At 36.8% G+C, this 20,019-nt stretch overlaps 1 protein-coding gene across 3 annotated transcripts in view; it reads left to right on the forward strand.

Moving 5' to 3' along the window:
• The window catches only part of FANCI (FA complementation group I), a 122,528-nt gene that overhangs the window by 66,669 nt on the left and 35,840 nt on the right, over positions 1-20,019 (forward strand). For all 3 annotated transcript variants that reach the window (XM_058542426.1, XM_058542424.1, XM_058542425.1), the window contains exons 15-18: positions 15,806-15,936; positions 16,417-16,487; positions 17,767-17,881; positions 19,390-19,512. In XM_058542426.1, the coding sequence (XP_058398409.1) occupies positions 15,806-15,936; positions 16,417-16,487; positions 17,767-17,881; positions 19,390-19,512 (440 nt within the window). The remainder of the gene's footprint in view (positions 1-15,805; positions 15,937-16,416; positions 16,488-17,766; positions 17,882-19,389; positions 19,513-20,019) is intronic.

Raw genomic sequence — 20,019 nt, forward strand, 5'->3', positions numbered from 1 at the left:
GTATTCCATCTTCCTCTATTTTTTGTAATAGTTTGAGAAGGATAGATATTAAATCTTCTTTGAATGTTTGATAAAATTCTCCAGAGAAGCCATCTGGTCCTGGACTTTTATTTTTTGGGAGGTTTTTGATTACTGTTTCAATCTCTTTACTTGTGATTGGTCTATTCAGATTCTCTATTTCTTCTTGATTCAATTTTGGGAGGTTGTATGAGTCTAAGAATTTATCCATTTCTTCTAGATTATCTAATTCATTGGCATATAGTTTTTCATAGTATTCTCTTATAATCCTTTGTATTTCTGTGGTGTCCTGTTGTAATTTCTCCCCTTTCATTTCTAATTTTATTTATTTGAGCCTTCTCTCTTTTTCCCTTAGTGAGTCTAGCCGACGGTTTGTCAGTTTTGTTTATCTTCTCAAAGAACCAGCTCTTTGTTTCATTGATCCTTTCTACTGTTTTTTTGGTTTCAATTTCATTTATCTCTGCTCTAATTTTTCTTATTTCCCTCCTTCTGCTGACTTGGGGCTTTGTTTGTTCTTTTTCTAGTTCTGTTAGGTGTAGTTAAAGGTTGGTTATTTGTGATTTTTCTTGTTTGTTAAGGTGGGCCTGTATTGCTATGAGTTTCCCTCTCAGGACCGCTTTAGCAGCATGCCACATGAGTTGGTATAGTGTATTTTCATTTTCATTTGTCTCCAGATATTTTTTGATTTCTCCTTGAATTGCTTCAGTGATCCATTGGTTGTTCAGTAGTGTGCTGTATAGTCTCCAGATCTTTGTCACTTTCCCATTGTTTTTCTTGTAGTTGATTTCCAGTTTCATAGCATTATGGTCAGAAAAGATGCTTGTTATGATTTTAGTCTTCTTAAATTTGTAGAGGTTTGCCTTGTTTCTTAACATATGGTCTATCCTTGAGAATGTTCCACGCGCGCTTGAGAAAAGTATGTAATCTGCTGTATTTGGATGGAGTGCTCTATGTATATCTATTAAGTCCATCTGGTCTAGTTTTTGGTTTAAGTCCAGTATTTACTTATTGACTTTCTGTCTGAATGATCTATCCGTTGATGTAAGTGGAGTGTTAAGATCCCCTACTGTTCTTGTGTTGTTGTTAATATCTCCTTTTATGTTTGTTAATAGTCGCTTTATGTACTTTGGTGCTTCTGTGTTGTGTGCACATATATTTATAAGTGATGTGTCTTCTTGGTGGAGTACCCTTTTATAATTATATATTGCCTTTCTTTGTCTCTCATTACCTGTTTTATCTTGAAATCAACTTTGTCTGATATAAGTATGGCAACACCTACTTTCTTTTGTTTGCCATTAGCTTGGAGTATTGTCTTCCATTCTTTCACTCTGAGCCTATGTTTGTCTTTAGAGCTGAGGTGTATTTTCTGGAGGCAGCATATTGTTGGATCTTGTTTTTAATCCATCCTGCCACTCTGTCTTTTGATTGGAGAATTCAATCCATTTACATTTAAAGTGATTATTGACATACGAGGGCTTAATGTTGCTATTTTATCGCTCATTTTCCAGTTCTTTTTCATTTGCTTTGTTTCTCATCCCACGTGTTTCAGACTACCAATTCAGTTTGGTAGCACTGTATGATGGTTTTCTTAGCTTTCTCTTTGTTTATCGTATGTGTCTCTATTCTGTAGATTGATTTTGTACCCTGCAACTTTGCTGTAGTTGTTGATTGTTTCTAACAGTTTTCCGACAGATTCTTTAGGGTTTTCTATATATACAATCATGTCATCTGCAAATAGTGAGAGTTTCACTGCTTCGTTACCTATTTGGATTCCTTTTATTCCTTTTTCTTGCCTAATTGCTCTGGCCAAAACCTCCAGTACTATGTTGAACAGGAGTGGTGAGAGTGGGCAGCCCTGCCTCGTTCCTGTTCTCAGAGGAATGGCTTTCAGTCTTTCCCCGTTGAGTATGATGTTAGCTGTGGGTTTGTCATATATGGCCTTTATTATGTTGAGGTACTTTCCTTCTATTCCCATTTTATTGAGAGTTTTTATCATAAATGGATGTTGTATCTTGTCAAATGCCTTCTCTGCGTCTATTGAGACGATCATGTGGTTTTTATTCTTTGTTTTGTTGATGTGATGTATCACGTTGATTGATTTGCGGATGTTGAACCATCCCTGCGTCTCTGGTATAAATCCCACTTGATCATGGTGTATGATCTTTTTAATATATTGTTGTATTCGGTTTGCCAATATTTTGTTGAGGATTTTTGCATCAATGTTCATCAGCGATATTGGCCTGTAATTTTCTTTCTTTGTATTGTCTTTGTCTGGTTTCGGTATCAGGGTGATGTTGGCCTCATAGAATGATTCAGGAAGTGTTCCATCTTCCTCTATTTTTTGGAATAGTTTGAGGAGGATGGGTATTAAATCTTCTTTGAATGTTTGGTAAAATTCACTGGAGAAGCCATCTGGTCCTGGACTTTTATTTTTTGGGAGGTTTTTGATTACTATTTCAATCTCTTTACTTGTGATTGGTCTATTCAGATTCTCCATTTCTTCTTGGTTCAATTTTGGGAGGTTGTATAAGTCTAAGAATTTATCCATTTCTTCTAGATTGTCCAATTTGTTGGCATATAATTTCTCATAGTATTCTCTTATAATCCTCTGTATTTCCATGGTATCCGTTGTAATTTCTCCTCTTTCATTTCTAATTTTATTTACTTGAGCCTTTTCTCTTTTTTTCTTAGTTAGCCTGGCTAAGGGTTTGTCTATTTTGTTTATCTTCTCGAAGAACCAACTCTTTGTTTCATTAATCCTTTCTACTGTTTTTTTGGTCTCAATATCATTTATTTCTGCTCTGATTTTTATTATTTCACTCCTTCTGCTGGCTTTGGGCTTTGTTTGTTCTTCTTTTTCTAGTTCTGTTAGGTGTAATTTAAGGTTGCCTATTAGGGCTTTTTCTTGTTTGTTAAGGTGGGCTTGTATCGCTATGAGTTTCCCTCTCAGGACCGCTTTTGCTGCGTCCCATATGGTTTGATATGGCATGTTATCATTTTCGTTTGTTTCCAGATAGTTTTTGATTTCTCCTTTAATTTTATCAATGATCCATTGGTTGTTCAGTAGCATGTTGTTTAATCTCCACATTTTTGTCACTTTCCCAGTTTTTTTTTCCTGGTTCATTTCCAGTTTCATAGCCTTATGGTCTGAAAAGATGCTTGTTATGATTTCAATCTTCTTAAATTTATTGAGGCTTGCTTTGTTTCCCAACATATGGTCTATCCTAGAGAATGTTCCATGCGCGCTTGAGAAGAATGTGTAGTCAGCTGTTTTTGGGTGGAGTGCTCTGTATATGTCTACTAGGTCCATCTCGTCCAGTTTTTCATTTAAGTCTAATATTTCTTTATTAACTTTTTGTCTGGATGATCTATCCATTGCTGTAAGTGGGGTGTTAAGATCCCCTACTATTATTGTGTTGTTGTTGATTTCTCCTTTTAGGTTTGTTAATAGTTGTTTTATGTACATTGGTGCTCCTATGTTGGGTGCATATATATTTATAAGTGATATGTCTTCTTGATGGAGTGTCCCTTTTATCATTATATATTTCCCTTCTTTGTCTTTCTTAACCTGTTTTATCTTGAAGTCTACTTTGTCTGATATGAGTATGGCAACACCTGCTTTCTTTTGTTTGCCATTAGCTTGGAGTATTGTCTTCCATCCTTTCACTCTGAGCCTGTGCTTGTCTTTAGTGCTAAGATGTGTTTCCTGAAGGCAGCATATTGTTGGGTCTTGCTTTTTAATCCATCCTGCCACTCTGTATCTTTTGATTGGAGAGTTCAATCCATTTACATTTAGGGTAATTATTGAAATATGAGGGTTGAATGTTGCTGTTTTGTCACTTATTTTCTGGTTCTTTTGCATTTCCTTTGTTTCTTGTCCCATTTGTTTTGGACTGCCAATTCAGTTTGGTTGTTCTGTCTTATGATTCTTCTAGTTTTCTCTTTGTTTATCATATGTGGTTTTAATTTGATTATTTGTTTAGTGGTTACCTTGAGGTTTGGGCGAAAAATCTTCTGTATGAGATAGTCCGTTATCTGATAGCCTCCTATTTCCTTATACTAAGTCAATTCAGTCACTTTCCTCTTCCCCTTCTAAGTTGCTCTTGTTATACCTTATTCTATCTTGTGTTGTGGCTGTGTGTTTACAGTGATGAGGTTAAATTTATTTTTGGTGAATTTCTTCCTTTGATCTTTGAGTTTAGTATTTAAGTGGTTGCTAACCTATTCCGGTAAAGATCTACTATTTCTCTGATTTTGTCTACCTACTTTTCTCCTTACTCCAAGCTTTGTGTTCCCTTTCTCTTCTTGTTTTCAGGCCTGAGGGCCTTCTTGAGTATTTCTTGTAGTGGCGGTCTCGTGGCCATGAACTCCCTTAGCTTTTGTTTATCTGGGAGAGTTACTATTTCTCCATCATATTTGAAGGATATTTTTGCTGGATAGAGTATTCTTGGCTGAAAGTTTTTGTCTTTTAGTATTTTGAATATATCATTCCAGTCTCTTCTAGCCTGAAAAGTTTCTGTTGAGAAATCCGCTGAGAGCCTGATGGGAGTTCCTTTGTACGTTATTTTTTGTTTTTGTCTAGCTGCCCTTAATATTGTTTCTTTGTCGTTGACCCTGGCTAGCCTTACCACTAGGTGTCGTGGTGAAGGCCTTTGTCTGTTAATATATATAGGAGTCCTGTTGGCTTCGCTTACTGGTATTTCCTGCTCCTTCCCCAGATTTGGGAAATTTTCAGCTATTATTTCCTTGAATAGGCTCTCTGTTCCTCTTTCCCTCTCCTCTCCCTCAGGAATACCTATAATTCTTATGTTACATTTTCTAATAGAGTCCGATATTTCTCGGAGTCTTTCTTCATTTCTTTTTAGTCTTAGTTCTCTCTCTTCTTCCATCTGGAGTATATCTGTATTCCTATCCTCTAAAGTACTAATTCTTTCCTCCATATTGTCAGCTCTGTTCTTTAAAGATTCCAGATTCTCCTTTATCTCCTCCATTGTGTTCTTCATCTCCATCAGCCCTGATAGGTTTTTCTTTATGATTTCAATCTCTTTTGTGAAGAAACTCCTGATCTCATTTAATTGTTTGTCTGTGTTGTCTCGTATTTCGTTGAGTGTTTTTATGATAGCTATTTTGAAATCTCTGTCATTTAGTTTATGGATTTCTGTGTCTTCGGGGTTGATTTCTGGGTGCTTGTCATTTTGTTTCTGGTCTGGTGATTTCATATATTTTTGCATTGTGGTTCCTGTGTTGGTTTTGATTTTCCTCATCCTGGAAGTCTCTGGTTGCAATTTCCACCTGCCGCCACTGTGTGGTGGTAAAGGGCTGTGTAGTCTAAGCCCCCTGCGCTCTGCCCCAGTTTTTCTGCTGCGATCCGCAGTTTTGTTTTGTTTTGTTTTGTTTCTTTTCCCCACTGCGATCCACGGGTCCAGTCCAGTTTATTCAGGTCTGCCTCGGACCGCTAGATCTGGTCGAGCTGCAGACTCCGGGTTGCGGGGAGGGGGGAGCTCTCTCTTTTGCCCTCTGGGTCCCTGACGTGGGAGGCTTCTCGTTTGCCCCTCTTTATCCGCTCTCTGGGTTGCTCAGATGTTGATGGTAGCCCTGTGGCTCCTCTGAGCCCTCTGTGCGGGAGTTTCCCACTGGCTGAGAGCGCCCGAAGAGCTACAGTTTCCCGCCGAGGGCCGCCCCTCCCCCCTCTCTGGGAGCCGCGCGGACCGGATCGCTGATCTGATGGGGAGGGAGCGGAGTTCTCCTTACCTCTCCCCACTTCCTCCGGGGGCCCAGCACGTTCCGCTCTCAGATGTGCGGCAGTGTGGATCCCTCCGCTCCAGCTTTTGACTGTCTGGGATTCCGTTGTTGGTCTGTGGCTGTTACTTTTGTTGTATTTTGTGGGGGAAGAATTCACGGGAAAGCTCACTCCGCCATGATGCTGACGTCACTCTCCTGTGTCTCTATTCTGTTTATTTGTTTAGTGGTTACCATGAGGTTTGTATAAAAAATCTCATGGACAAGACAGTCCATTTTGTGATGTCCTCTTATTTCCTTAGACTAAGTCAATTTCATCCCTTTCCTCTTCCCCTTCTAAGTTATTATTGTCACAATTTATTCCATCTTGTGTTGTGATTTTGTGTTTAAAGTGATGAGGTTATATTTATTTTTGGTGTTTTCCTTCCCTTAATCTTTGATGTTATAATTAAGTGTTTGCTAACCTATTCTGATAGAGAGCTGCCATTTTTCTGATTTTCTCTACCTGTTTTTCTCCTTGCTCAAAGCTTTGTATCCCCTTTCTCTTTTTTCCTTTCAAGCATGAGGGCCTTCTTGAGCATTTCTTGTAGTGGGGGTCTTGTGGCAATGAACTCCCTTAGCTTTTATTTATCTGGGATAGTTATTATTTCTCCATCATATCTGAAGGATATTTTCACTGGATAGAGTATTCTTGGCTGAAAGTTTTTGTCTTTCAGAATTTTGAACATATCATTCCACTCTCTCCTAGCCTGTAGAGTTTCTGCCAAGAAATCGGCTGAGAGCCTGATTGGGATTCTTTTGTACATTATTTTTTGTGTCTTGCTGCCCTTAATAGCTTTTCTTTGTTGACTTTTGCAAGCTTTACTACTATATGCCTTGGAGAGGGTCTTTTTATGTTGATATATTTTGGAGATCTATTGATTTTATTTGCTTGTATTTCCAGCTCCTTCCGCAGGTTTGGGAAGTTCTCAGCTGTTATTTCTTTGAATAAGCTCTCTGCTCCTTTTTCCCTCTCTTCTCCCTCTGGGATACTTATAATCCTTATATTGCATTTCCTAATTGAGTCGGATATTTCTCGGAGAATTTCCTCATTTCTTTTTAGTCTTAGTTCTCTCTCCTCCTCCATCTAGAGTACTTCTGCATTCCTATCCTAAATAAGGCTAATTCTTTCCTCCATATTGTCAGCTCTGTTCTTTAAAGATTCCAGATTTTTCTTTATCTCCTCCATTGTGTTTTTCATCTCCAACATTTCTGATTGGGTTTTCTTTATAGTTTAAACCTCTTTTGTGAAGATGTTCCTGATTCCATTGAATTGTCTATCTGTGTTTTCTTGTAATTCGTTGAGCTTTTTTATGATAGCTATTTTGAATTCTCTGTCATTTAGGTTATAAATTTCTGTGCCTTCAGGATTGATTTCTGGGTGCTTGTCATTTTCCTTCTGGTCTGGAGATTTAATATATTTTTTGCATACTGCTTGAGGCCATGGCTTATTTTTTCCTCATTTTGAAAATATCTGGTCACACCTTCCACCTGCTGCCACTGAGTGGGGGTCAAGAGCTGTGTATTCTGAGCCCGCTGTGATCCGCGGGTGCTCTGGCCAACCGGTTGTGCTGGGGCACTGGGGATGGGGCGCTTTCTTTCACCTGCCCGATCCCAGGGGCTTCTTGCTCTTCCCTCGCTATCTGCTCTCCTAGGGTGCTAGCTTGATGAAGGCACCCCCACAACAGTTCAGTCCCCTCTATATGGGACTTTCCCACAGGCTGTGAGAGAACTTGGAGAGCGATAGTTTTCCCATGGGGGGCTGCCCCTCCCCGCTCTCTCTCTGGGAGCCGCATGGACCTGGTCCCAGGGTTGCTGTCGTCGGGGAAAGAGAGGAGTCCTCATTACCTCCTTCCACTTCCTCCTGGCGTTCCAGCACCTCCACCTTCAAACGTATGGCTGTGTGGGTCTCTCAGATGTCTTTTGTGTTGTGTGAATGTCCCCTGTTGGTATGTGAATGTCCTTTTCGTTGGATCTTAGATGGGGAGAGTCTGTGGGGCAAGCTCACTCTGCCATTATGCTGACGTCACCTCCGCGTCCGTTAAAGCTTTATCATGAGATTGTAGCAATTCAGTCACATCTTTAGGCTCCACTTCTAATTCTAGTTCTTTTGCTATTTCCACCACATCTGCAGTTACTTCTTCCACTGAAGTCTTGAAGCCCTCGAGGTCATCCGTGAGGCTTGGAATCAACTTCTTCCAAACTCCTGTTAATTTTGATATTTTGACCTCTTCCCGTGAACCACGAACATTCTTAATGGTATCTAGAATGGTGAATCCTTTCCAGAAGGTTTTCAGTTTACTTTGCCTAGATCCATCAGAGGAATCACTGTCTATGGCAGCTATAGCCTTACGAAATGTATTTCTTAAATAATAAGACTTGGCAGTCGAAATTACTCCTTGATCCATGGGCTGCAGAATAGATGTTGTGTTAGCAGGCATGAAAACTGACATTAACCTTGTACATCTCCATCAGAACTCTTGGGTGACCAGGTACATTGTCAATAAGCAGTAATATTCTGAAAGGGACCTTTTTTTCTGAGCAGTAGGTCTCAACTGTGGGCTTAAAATATTCAGTAAACCATGTTGTAAACAGATGGGCTGTTGTCTAGGTTTTGTTGTTCCATTTATAGAGCACAGGCAGAGTAGATTTAGCATAATTCTTAAGGGCCCTAGGATTTTCAGAGTGGTAAATGAGCATTGGCTTTAAGTTAAAGTTGTCAGCTGCATTAGCCCCTAACAAGAGAGTCAGCCTGTCCTGTGAAGCTAGGCCTTGACTTCTCCTCTCTAGCTATGAAAGTCCTAGATGTCATCTTCTTCCAGTATAAGGCTGTTTCGACTACATTGAAAATCTGGTGTTTAGTGTAGCCACCTTCATTAATTATCTTAGCTAGGTTTTCTAGATAGCTTGCTGCAGCTTCTACATCAGCACTTGCTGCTTCACCTTGCACTTTTATGTTATGGAGACAATTTCTTTCTTTAAACCTCATGAACCAACCTCTGCTAGCTTCAAACTTTTCTCTGCAGCTTCCTGACGTCTCTCAGCTTTGTAGAATTGAAGAGAGTTAGAGCCTTGCTCGGGATTAGCCTTTGGCTTAATGGAATGTTGTGGCTGGTTTGATCTTCTATCCAGACCACTAAAACTTTCTCCATATCAGCAATAAGACTTTTTGCTTTCTTATCATTCATGTGTTCACTGGAGTAGCACTTTGAATTTCCTTCAAAAACTTTTCCTTTGCATTCACAATTTGGCTGTTTGGCACAAAACACCTAGTTTTCAGCCTGTCTTGGCTTTTAACATGCCTTCCTCACTAAGTTTAATCATTTCTAGCTTTTGATTTAAAGTGAGAGATGTTTGACTCTTCCTTTCCCTTGAACACTTAGAGGCCATTGTAGGGTTGTTAACTGGCTTAATTTCAATATTGTTGTGTCTCAGGGAATAGGGAGGCCGAAAGAGAGGGAGAGAGACGGGAGAAGAGCCAGTCGGTGAAGCAGTCAGAACACACAGATTTATTGGTTAAGTTCACTGTCTTATGTGGACATGGTTCGTGGTGCCCCAAAACAATTACAGAATATCAAAGATCATAGACCACCATAACAAATATAGTAATAATGAAAAAGTTTGAAATATTGTGAGAATTACCAAAATGTGACACAGAGACACAAAGTGAACAAATGGTGTTGGAAAAATGGCACTGATAGACTTGCTCAATGCAGGGTTGCCACAAACCTTCAATTTGCAAAAAATGCAAAAAAGTGAATAAATGAAGTGCAATAAAACAAAGCACTGTAAAATGAGGTATGCCTCTATATGGTGTGAGGTAAAAGCATTCGTTTTTTTGCATATGGTTATCCAATTGTTCCAGCACAGTTTTTTGAAAAGGTAGTCTTGTCTTTGTTGAGTTACCATGGGATCTTTATTGAAATCAGCTGACTATATATGTGTGGGTCTATTTTAGGAATCTGTTCTGTTCCAGTGATCTGTGTATCTGTTAGTGTCTTGATTACTGTAGCTTTGTAGTAAGTCTTAAAACCAAATAGTGTAAATCCTTCAAATTAGTTCTTTTTCAGAATAGTTTCAGCTATTCCAGGTCCCTTGCATTTCCAAGTAAATTTTAGAATTAGCTTGTTAATTAAAAAAAAAAAAACCTCAAATTTTTATTGAGATTGCCTCAAATCTATGGCTCAATTTGGGAAAGAATTGGCATCTTAACAATATTGAGTCTTCTAACCAATGAACTCAATATTTATATTCTCATTTACAAACATGTGTCACATAATGACGTTCAGAATATGACGGTGGTTCCATAAGATGAGTATCACATAGCCTAAGTGCGTAGTAGGCTGTCCTATCTAGGGCTGTGTAAGTACACTCTGTGATGTTCAGAGAACAATGAAGTTGCCTAACTGCATTTCTCAGAACATGTCCCCTTCATTAAGGGACTCATGATTGTGTTTAGGTCTTTAGTTTCTTTCAGCAACGTTTTATAGTTTGCAGTGTGTGGGTCTTGCATATCTTTTGTCAGATATATCCCTAAGTATTTCATTTTTGACACTGTTGTAAATGGTATTTTTAAAATTTTCAGTTTCTAATTGTTGATTGCTAGCATGTAGAAATAGTTGCTTTTTTAATATTGACCTTATATCCTGCAACCTTGCCAAACCCACTTATTAGTTCTGGTAGCTTTTTGACAATTCCTTGAGATTTTCTACATAGAAATCACGTCATCTGCAAATCAAGCTATTCCTAATATTAGTAATTTGTGTTTTCTTTTTTTCTTTATCAGTCTGGCTTAAGAGGCTTGTCAATTTTATAATCTTTCAAAGAATGAGCTTCTGGTTTGAATTTTCCTGTTTTTTTCTGTTTTCAATTTCATTGATTTCTGCTCTTTATTATTTCCTTCCTTGGGCTTGCTTTGGGGGTTTATTTTACACTTTTAAGTGGTTGGAAAAAAGTCAAAAGAAGAATATTTTATGACACATGAAAAATTGAGTTTTCAGAGTTCATGAAATACAGTATTATTGGAATACAGCCATGCTCAATCGTTTATGTGTTGTCTATCTTGCTTTTACACTGTATCAGCAGAGTTGAATAGTTGTGACATACACCATATGGCCCATAAAGCCTAAAATCATTGCTGTCTGGCCCTTTATAGAAAAAGTGTGCCAACTTGTGGCCTATTAATATTTATATAGATATTTACATTGCTTATTCTTCCTGATGTTCCAAGTTCCCTTATGTTTGTGTGAAGGATTTTAACTGCAAATTCAACTTTTTTAATACAAATAGGTTACTCAGGTTATCTAAATCTTCCAGTTGAACTTTGGTAGTTTATGTCTTATAAGGAATTTGACCATTTCATCTAGGTTATCGAATTTATTGCCATAAAGTTGTTCACAATATTCCTTTTAATTGCCTCTAGGATCTATATTGATGTCTCTTTTCTCATTCCTAATAGTCATAATTTGCATCTTCTCTCTTTTTTCTGATCAGTCTAGCGAGAGACTTAGAGTTTTATTGATCTTCTCAAAGAACTGACTTTTGCTTTCATTGAATTTCTCTATTGTTTTTCTGTTTATAGTTTCATTGATTTCTGCTCTTTTTTGTTTTCTTTCTATTGCTTACTTTGGGTTTAATGTGTACTTTCTTTGGTTAGAAGCTTAGGTCATTAATTTGAGACTATTTTTTTCCAGTGTAAGTGATACACATAAATTTCCCTGCAAACATTGCTTTAGCTACATCCCATAAATTTTGTTCATTCAGTTCCAAATACTTTTTAATTTCCCTTGTGATTTGTTCTTTAATCCATGAGTTATTTAGAAGTATGTTGTTTAGTTTTCAAATATTGGGAGTTTTTCCAGGTGTCTTTTTGTTGCTATTTCTAATTTGTGGTTATAGCACATACTTTCTATGACATGAATTTTTAAAATTTTATTGAGACTTGTTTTATTAGTATATGGTCTATTTTGATAAGTGTCCTGCATGCTATTGAAAAGAATATGTATTCTGCTGTTATTAGGTGGAGTTTTCTACAAATCAGTTAAGTAAAATTATTTAAGTCTTCTATGTCCCTACTGATTTTCTGTCTGCTTCTTCTATTAACTATTAAGAGAGGAGTGTTGAAATCTCTGACTTTGTAATTAAAGATATGTCTCTTTCTTTCAGTTAATCAGTTTTTGCTTCATGTATTTTAAAACTCTGTTATTAGGGGCATCAACATTTAGGATTGTTATGTCCTCTTGGTTAATTGACCTGTTAATCATTATGAAATGACTTTTCTTATTCCTGGGAATATTATTTATTCTGAAGTCTTCTTTGATATTAATATAACTTCTCCAGCTTGCTTTTGATCAGTGTTAACATGGTATATTTTTTCACTTTTTTAGTTTTAACTTATGTCTTTATAGCTAATATGAGTTTCTTGTAGACCATCGTACGGTTGCGTCTTACTTTTTTAAGCCAATTTGACAATCTCTGACTTTTCATCAGGGCAAGTCGTTTACATTTAATGTGATTATCATCTGGCTATTTGTTTTCTATTTTGTCTATCTATTCTTTGTTCCCTTTTTTCTCCTGCCTTCTTTTGCATTGAGTTGTTTTTTTTAATGATTCCATTTTATCTTGCTAATTTGATTAGCTATACCTCGTTTTATTTTCTTTTGGTTTGTTCTAGGTTTTATGATACACATCTTTAACTTACTATAGTTTGCCTTCAAGTAGTGGTATACCTCTTTACATGTAGTATAAGAACATTACAGCAGCACGCTTTCATTTCTTACCCCTACTCCTGTGGCTTTTGTGCTGTTCTCATATATTTCACTTCTCTGTCTGTTGAATTATATTTACGTTGTTATTTTTGCTTTAAACAATTATCTTTTTAAGAATTTTTAAAAATAAGAAAATTTCTTTTATTTTTACCCATGTGTTTACGATTTCTGGTGCTTTTTTCTTTGTGTAGATCCAGGTTTCCATCTAGTATCACTTTCTGTCTGATTGCCTCTTTTTTATGCTACTGATCTGCTATTGATGAATTCTTTTTTTTGTCAGAAAAAGTCTTCATTTAGTGTTAGTTTTTGAAAGATATTTTTCTGAGTATGGAATTCTGGATTGACAGTTTTTTTTTTTTATTTTAGTATTTTAAAGATGTTGCTCTACTGTCTTTTGGCTTTCATCATGTCCAGCAAGAATACTGCTTTCATTCTTATCTTTGTTCCTCTCTATATAATGTCTTTTTTCTTTTAATATTTTCTCTTTATCAGTGGTTTTAGTGAGTTTAATTACGATGTGCTTTAGTGTAGTTTTCTCCATGTTTCTTATGGTTTGTCAGGCTTCTTGGATCTGTTGGTTTATGGTTCTCATCAAGTTTGGAAAATTCTGAGGTATTATTTCTTCAGAAAATTTTCTGTCGTCTCCCTCCCCACCGGCACATTCACACACACACACACACACACACACACACTCTCTCTCTCTCTCTCTCTCTCTCTCTCTCTCTCTCTTCTGGGACTCCAATTACATATATATTAGGCTGCTTTAAAGTTGTTACACAGCTCACAGATATTCTTTTTTTTTTTAGTCTTTTTTACTCTGTGTTTCATTTTAGGTGGCTTGTATTGTTATCACTTCAAATTCTCAGATCTTTTGCTCTGCAGTGATCTTTTCTTCTGCTATTGATCTCATCCAGTAAATTTGTCATCTTTAGACATTTGATTTGTGTCTTTTTCACATCTTTTCTCTCTCTCCTTAACGTGCTTCCCTTACCTTCTTGAACATATGAAGTATATTTATTTTAGTTCTTTTAGTGTCCTTGTCTACTAATTCTATTATTTGTGTCATTTCTGATCTGTTTTTATTGATTGATTTCTTCATCATGGATCATGTTTTCCTGCTTCTTTGCATGCTTTATGATTTTTGATTGGCTGGCAGACATTGTGGATTTTTACACTGTTGATTTGCTGGGGTTTTTTCCCTTCAAATATCCTTAAGTTTTAAGTTTCTTGGAAAACATTTAATCTTTTTGATGATTATTTTTATGGTGTGTTAGGGAAGACCAGGCAGCCTTTAATCTGGGGCTAACTAGGTTCCCCTACTGAGGCAATGCCTTTCTGAGTGTTCAACCTTGTATATTATGAAGTATCTCCACTGTGGTTTTTCTGAATGCAAACTCTTTCCTGTCCTGTGTGGCCTCTGAGAGTGGATCTACCCACTTGCTGGTGATCCTTTCCTTGACTTCAGGTGGTTTCCTCACACACATGCAGATGACATGCAAACAGAGCTCCCAGAACATCTCCAGGGTTCTCTGCATGCAGCTCTTTCTTTCCTAGTTCTCTGCTCTGTGAATTGTAGCTGCTTTGGCTTTCCTGAATTTTCAACTGTCTCTTTAACTCTGGACTCTGAGTTTCCCATCTCTGTGCTGCTGCCTAGAAACTCTCCAGGCAATAAGATGGGGGAATTATAAGGCTCACCTCATTTATTTCCCTTCTCTCAGGTATCATTGTTCTATACTGCTTGTTGTCTAGTGTCTGATAATTACTGTTTAATATAATTTGGCCTTTTTTGTTATTGTTGTTGTTGTTGTTTAAAAGTGGGAGGGTAAATCTGGTCACTGTTATTCCATCATGGTGGGAAACAGAAGTCTGTTCCTCTTTTTATACATTCTCTTACTTATAGATGTCATTCTTGTTTTCATGATTTCAGTTATTGTTGTGGGCTTTTGTGGGAATGGGTCCCAAATCTTTATGTCAATACTGTCCTCTTTCCTTAGTTCACAGTGCTTTCGTTTCTGCTGGATATTTTCATTTAGTATTTTTTTTTTCCTTTTATCTCAAATGTAATACAGTTCCCTCAAACAAATTCCCCTTTCCGTTGCCCCTCTTTCTGTTATCTGAAGCCTGGCTTCTAAGTCCTGGAGGCTGGAATTCCTTTTTATCTCCTCAAACACACTTGGTACCTAAGTTCTCTCATTCTTCCCTCATACTGTTACTTTTTTCTTCTTCTTTTTTATACCCTTTCCCCGCCCCTCACCCATTGCCTAGTTCCCAATCTTATAACCTTGCATTTAGACTACTGCCACAGCTTCCTAACTGGTTTCCCCGCTTTCTTTTCTCTCTGAAGCAATTCAGCCTGTATATTGCCACAGATAAATATTCCTAAAATACTGCTCTACTACTCAAAAATCACCACTACCCTCTTTAATAAATTATCAGCTCTTTATCCTGGCATTTAAGGTCCTTGACAATTTGATCCAACCTACCTTTCCCACGATAACTTCAATTATTTATTTTTCTGAATCCTTCACCCCAACTCCACAGATTTCCCTGCCGCCCTCTGAATATGTCTTACATTTATCTTTCCTGTACTTTTACTCATACTTTTCCCTTTACATATAGTAGGCCTTTCTGGTTCTCTCTTCAGAACCTAGCTTAAATTTCTCCTCATTGCTTTTCTAAAGCACACCAACTCATAATGATCTCCTCTTCCTTTGAGCTCCTGTTTAAACTCTCTTTTACTGTTTACTAGGTAATAAACTATGTTTGGAATTACTAGATATTTGGTATCATTCTGTTATTTATGTCTTTCATTCTTTTAAAACATATTTTTCTTGACTTGCAACTAAATTAAAATTCTTGAAGAAACAGAGACCATGTTTTATGCATTTGTGTATTCCTCATAGAGCCGTATTATGCTTACACATAATAAAACTTCATAAATATTGATTTATGTTAGCTTGGAAATATGAAGACATTGTGTGCTACTTGACTTGGCAGTATAATGCGTTTCTTCCTTTCTTTTAGACAGGTTAATTTTACACTATTGCAGAAGAAAGTTAGAGTATCCTGACCACTGCCCGCAGAAGAAATATATAGAATATGTAGAAATTTATATTGCAGTATACTTGACTTGAGAAAGGAAACAAAAAACTTTTTACCCTTCCTTTCCCCATATTTCTCTTCTTTTTATTTGAGATATCTTTAGTTATTTGAGGCAACTCATTATAAATTCTGTTTTTCAGACCTGCTTTCAAATATCGTCATGTATGCCCCGTTAGTTCTGCAAAGCTGTTCTTCTAAAGTCACAGAAACTTTTGACTATATATCCTTTCTGCCCCTTCAAACTGTACAAGGGCTGCTGAAGGCAGTGCAGGTAAGTCTTCTGACTCCTAAGGAGCTTGCCAAAACTGGGGTTGAACTGTCTAATGGAAGTCGGATGCATTTCTTCATATATATGTATGTCTAAGAAATCCTATTTCCCTTGATTCTGAAACATAAAACTTTGTATTAAAAGGGCAGGAGCACTGAGCTAGACTCCATTTTCCAAGTTTATCCTCTTCATAGCACTATTCTCTCTGCTTTGACACATTTTCAAGTTGGTGAACTAATTGAAAGGCTCTTAGAAAATTGTTAATCGAGGACAGTAGATTTAAAGGCATTCACAGCTAGTTTCAATTTGGTATTTAAAAATATACTATTGTCCTTATTGCTAAGTATAGTAAACATTGAAACGTATATAAAACAGAACGAAAGTTCCTTATATAAGCCAAATAGTAACAGTGTTGGGTAGAAATGAGGTAAGGCTAATAAACAAACTTGTTCTGTTTTTACCCACTGATTCTTCTGCTTTCAGCCCCTTCTCAAAGTCAGCATGTCAATGAGAGACTCTTTGATAATTGTCCTCCGGAAAGCTATGTTTGCCAGGTATGTAGTATCCCTTGAGATCCCAGAAAGTAACTCTTTCTAATGCTGCTTAGTGTCCTCTCTGCCATCTCCTCGTACGGCCTGTTTACAGTCGTAGGGCAAATTCCTAACTCAACAGAACACTTTCATCAAATAAGGCATTGTGCCAAGTGCTTTATCTCATTGAGTTTTCAGAGCAACCCTATGAAGTGATTATTACAATTCCCATTTTACAGATCGGGAAATTTAGGCTTAATATATAAGTGACTAAAAGTCAAACAGTAGTTGGTGGTGGAGCTAGAATTTGAGCTTGTCATCTCGAGTAATCTGCTGTACACCCCTAGAATAACGTTCAAGATATGGTTCCAGTGCCAAATACTCTGAAACCTGAGCTGGCAACAATTCTGAAGAGGGAAACACCTTAATTAAGAAGAAAACATTCAAGAAACTCCTTTAAGTGAACATCGGAATTGTGGTCTAGTGACTATAAACCAAATAAATTGTTGAGGGGTGTGGTCTGAGTTTTTTGATTTTTGGCTTAGCCAATGCCTTCTGACCTCTCTTCCTTTATTTCTTAGTATATAAGCTAGAGATAATACTATCACCTAAAAAATATTATGAGACAAGAGGTGGAAAGCATTTGGTACTTTTAAGATTCCCAATTAATATCACATTGGCTATATTATAATGCACTCTTGGATATCCAGAGGAACAACTAGTAAGTAGCTGTGTACTATTATCCCCATTCTAGAATTGACAGGGTTTTGTTGCTCCTTACCCAGAGGCGTGTCTGATAGGCCAAGGTTACATGTTGTAACATCTGTAACATGAATTAATCATGAGCCTCAGTGAGATGAATGTATCATTTTTCTGATTGGAGGGTTTACAAGGCACCAAGCACGCACTCTTCTATGAAGAAGGGAAGTGCTCCTTCAGACGCAGAGAAAATCAGTAATTTCCTTTGCTATTTGATACTTACATTTGAGTTATCAGCCCATTTGTACAGCCTCGCAGCACTCTTGTTCTCATTCCCAACATAGAATTGTCAGCAGGATACAAGAAAGTACAGATAGTGTCATGAGGTTAAGTAGATAATGAAAAAGCTTGATTCATTGCTAATTGCTGTCAACAGCTAATGCCTTATTTTGAGTATGTAAGAGTAATTTATTTTGCTCTCTGTTTCCTTGTTTATATATATTCCTTCTCTGTATGGAACTAACTGAATTTTTCTGACCCAGAAGCCTATTCTTGTGAAATTAGTACTGTTTATTAATTTATCCTCTGTCTATTCCTGAGCTAGCCAGCTTGATGCCCGAAAATCTGCAGTTGCTGGGTTTTTGCTGCTTCTGAAGAATTTTAAAGTTTTAGGCAGCTTGTCATCTTCTCAGTGCAGTCAGTCTATCGGTGTTAGCCAGGTAAGGATTGTTCACACTAGCTTATACTGTGTGCGTTAATGCAGGAGTTCGTGATGTACAAGCTGTTTTCTTTTACTCCCATTCTGTTTGTAGAAATGATCCTGAAACTGAGAGTCTAATGATGATGATGATGATGATGATGATGATATCAGCTAACACTTATTAATGGCAAATTTGCCGTATGTTCAACTGTCCTATCCAGTATGGTAGCCACTAGCCTCAGTGTGGCTATTGAACTGAACACTTGATTGAAATGTGGCTAGTCTAAATTGAGTTGTGCTGTACATGTGAAATACACACTGGATTTTGAAGACTTAGTGTGAAATAAAAGAATGTGAAATATGTCATTAATAATTTTTAATTTTTATTGCATGTTGAGATAATATTTTGGATATGTTGGGTTAAATAAAATATTAAAATTAATCTTACCAGTTTCTTTTTAATTTAATTTTATTTTAATTAATTAATTTAAGATTATATATGTGGCTTGCATTTGTGCTTTGTATTATATTTCTCTTGGACAGCACTGCTAGACACTATGCTAAGTGCTTTACATTCATTATCTCACTCTTCACAATAATCCTCTGAGGCTAGATACCAATATTCCCGTTTTTAATAGTTTAGTTACTTCGCACGTGAACATCTATTAAACCCTATAATCTGAGAAAACAAAACTTTCTACAATAATTTGGCAATCTGGGCTTTGGAGCAATAAAATTGTCTTCATAATTTAAATGATGCAGTATACAATTTATAAATGAGACATGCTTATATAACAATTTGTTAGGAATCTTTATTGCTCTGGTACAACTATACAAAACTTTTGTGTAACATATGGCATAGATTAAATATTAGCCTGTGTATCATTTGTGTATTATTATTATCCCCATTTTAAGGATAAGAAAACTGAGACAGGTTAAATAATTTACCCAAGGAGAGAGAACCAATAGAGGGTAGAACTGGAATTTGACCTCATTTGGTATTAACTGCTTCACTAAGATGCCTGTAGTAAAATTTAGGAGTTCTTGCTCTATAATTGCTGAATTTATTGTGTAAATCAAATAAGGGGTCTTATTCTTTGTCATGTCCATTTCTAAACAAAAAATTACCTACCTCTAACCGATCAGGATTTTGTGGAAGCAAAAAGAGCTCAATTCTTCTAGCTACTTAAGATATTTAAGGAAGTCTTTTAGGCCTTTTAAATAAAATCAAGTGTATTATGGCTACTGGAGTGCCTTCCTAAGCAGCTGACATTGCCAAGGAAAACCTTAAGGAATGGGGAAGAGTTAATTTTTTTAAATGCTTGAAAATTTTCTTATTCCAAACCAGGATAAGAGTGACACTTGTCATGGCCAGGTAATGATTATAATGTCTGCCTCAGTCCTGGGTTTTGGCATATGGGGAAAGCTAAGTCTAAGGTTCTTTGAAGAAGAACATAGGCTCATTTTACCTCATTAATGGAAACTGCTTTGGTAAGATAGACAAGAACTGGCCTCTCTTCCTTTCAGGTCCATGTGGATGTTCACAGCCGTTACAATTCTGTCGCCAATGAAACTTTTTGCCTTGAGATCATGGATAGTTTGAGGAGATGCTTAGGCCAGCAGGCTGATGTTCGACTCATGCTTTATGAGGTAAATCAGCAGAATGAAAGGAATGTGGCACCACCCCCACCCCCAACTAGTAATCCTTTTTATTTCAATAATTTTTTTTCTGATTATAAAAGTACAGTAGATACATTCTTATTTGACGCAGTTAGGACCGCTGGTTAGTGATGGTTAGCCAAAAAGTTGTTTAAGGTGAGGAATCATAAAGAATAGTTGAAATATCTTAAATGTTTTATTTTAATTTGAAATATTTAAATATACTATTAATTTGCTAGTCTTTTGTTTGAAGGCTGAGTGTTTTGTTTTGTTTTGTTTTGTTTTGTTTTTGAGTAGGAGTCTGCCATTTGGAACTTCTGTCTCTTAAACAAACCATAACCTTAATTTATTGCTTATAATTTCAAGTTTTTGTTTACCTATTAAGACACTTCAGATACAGTCTTAGTATAGAAACCTTCTAGATGTGTTCAGTTTTTTCCCAAACTTTTTATAATTGTTCTACCCCTCATTCATCAGAAATTGGTTTTAGAGATTTAC

Source organism: Diceros bicornis, chromosome 5, assembly GCF_020826845.1.
Source record: "Diceros bicornis minor isolate mBicDic1 chromosome 5, mDicBic1.mat.cur, whole genome shotgun sequence".
Taxonomy (NCBI): Eukaryota; Metazoa; Chordata; class Mammalia; order Perissodactyla; family Rhinocerotidae; genus Diceros; species Diceros bicornis.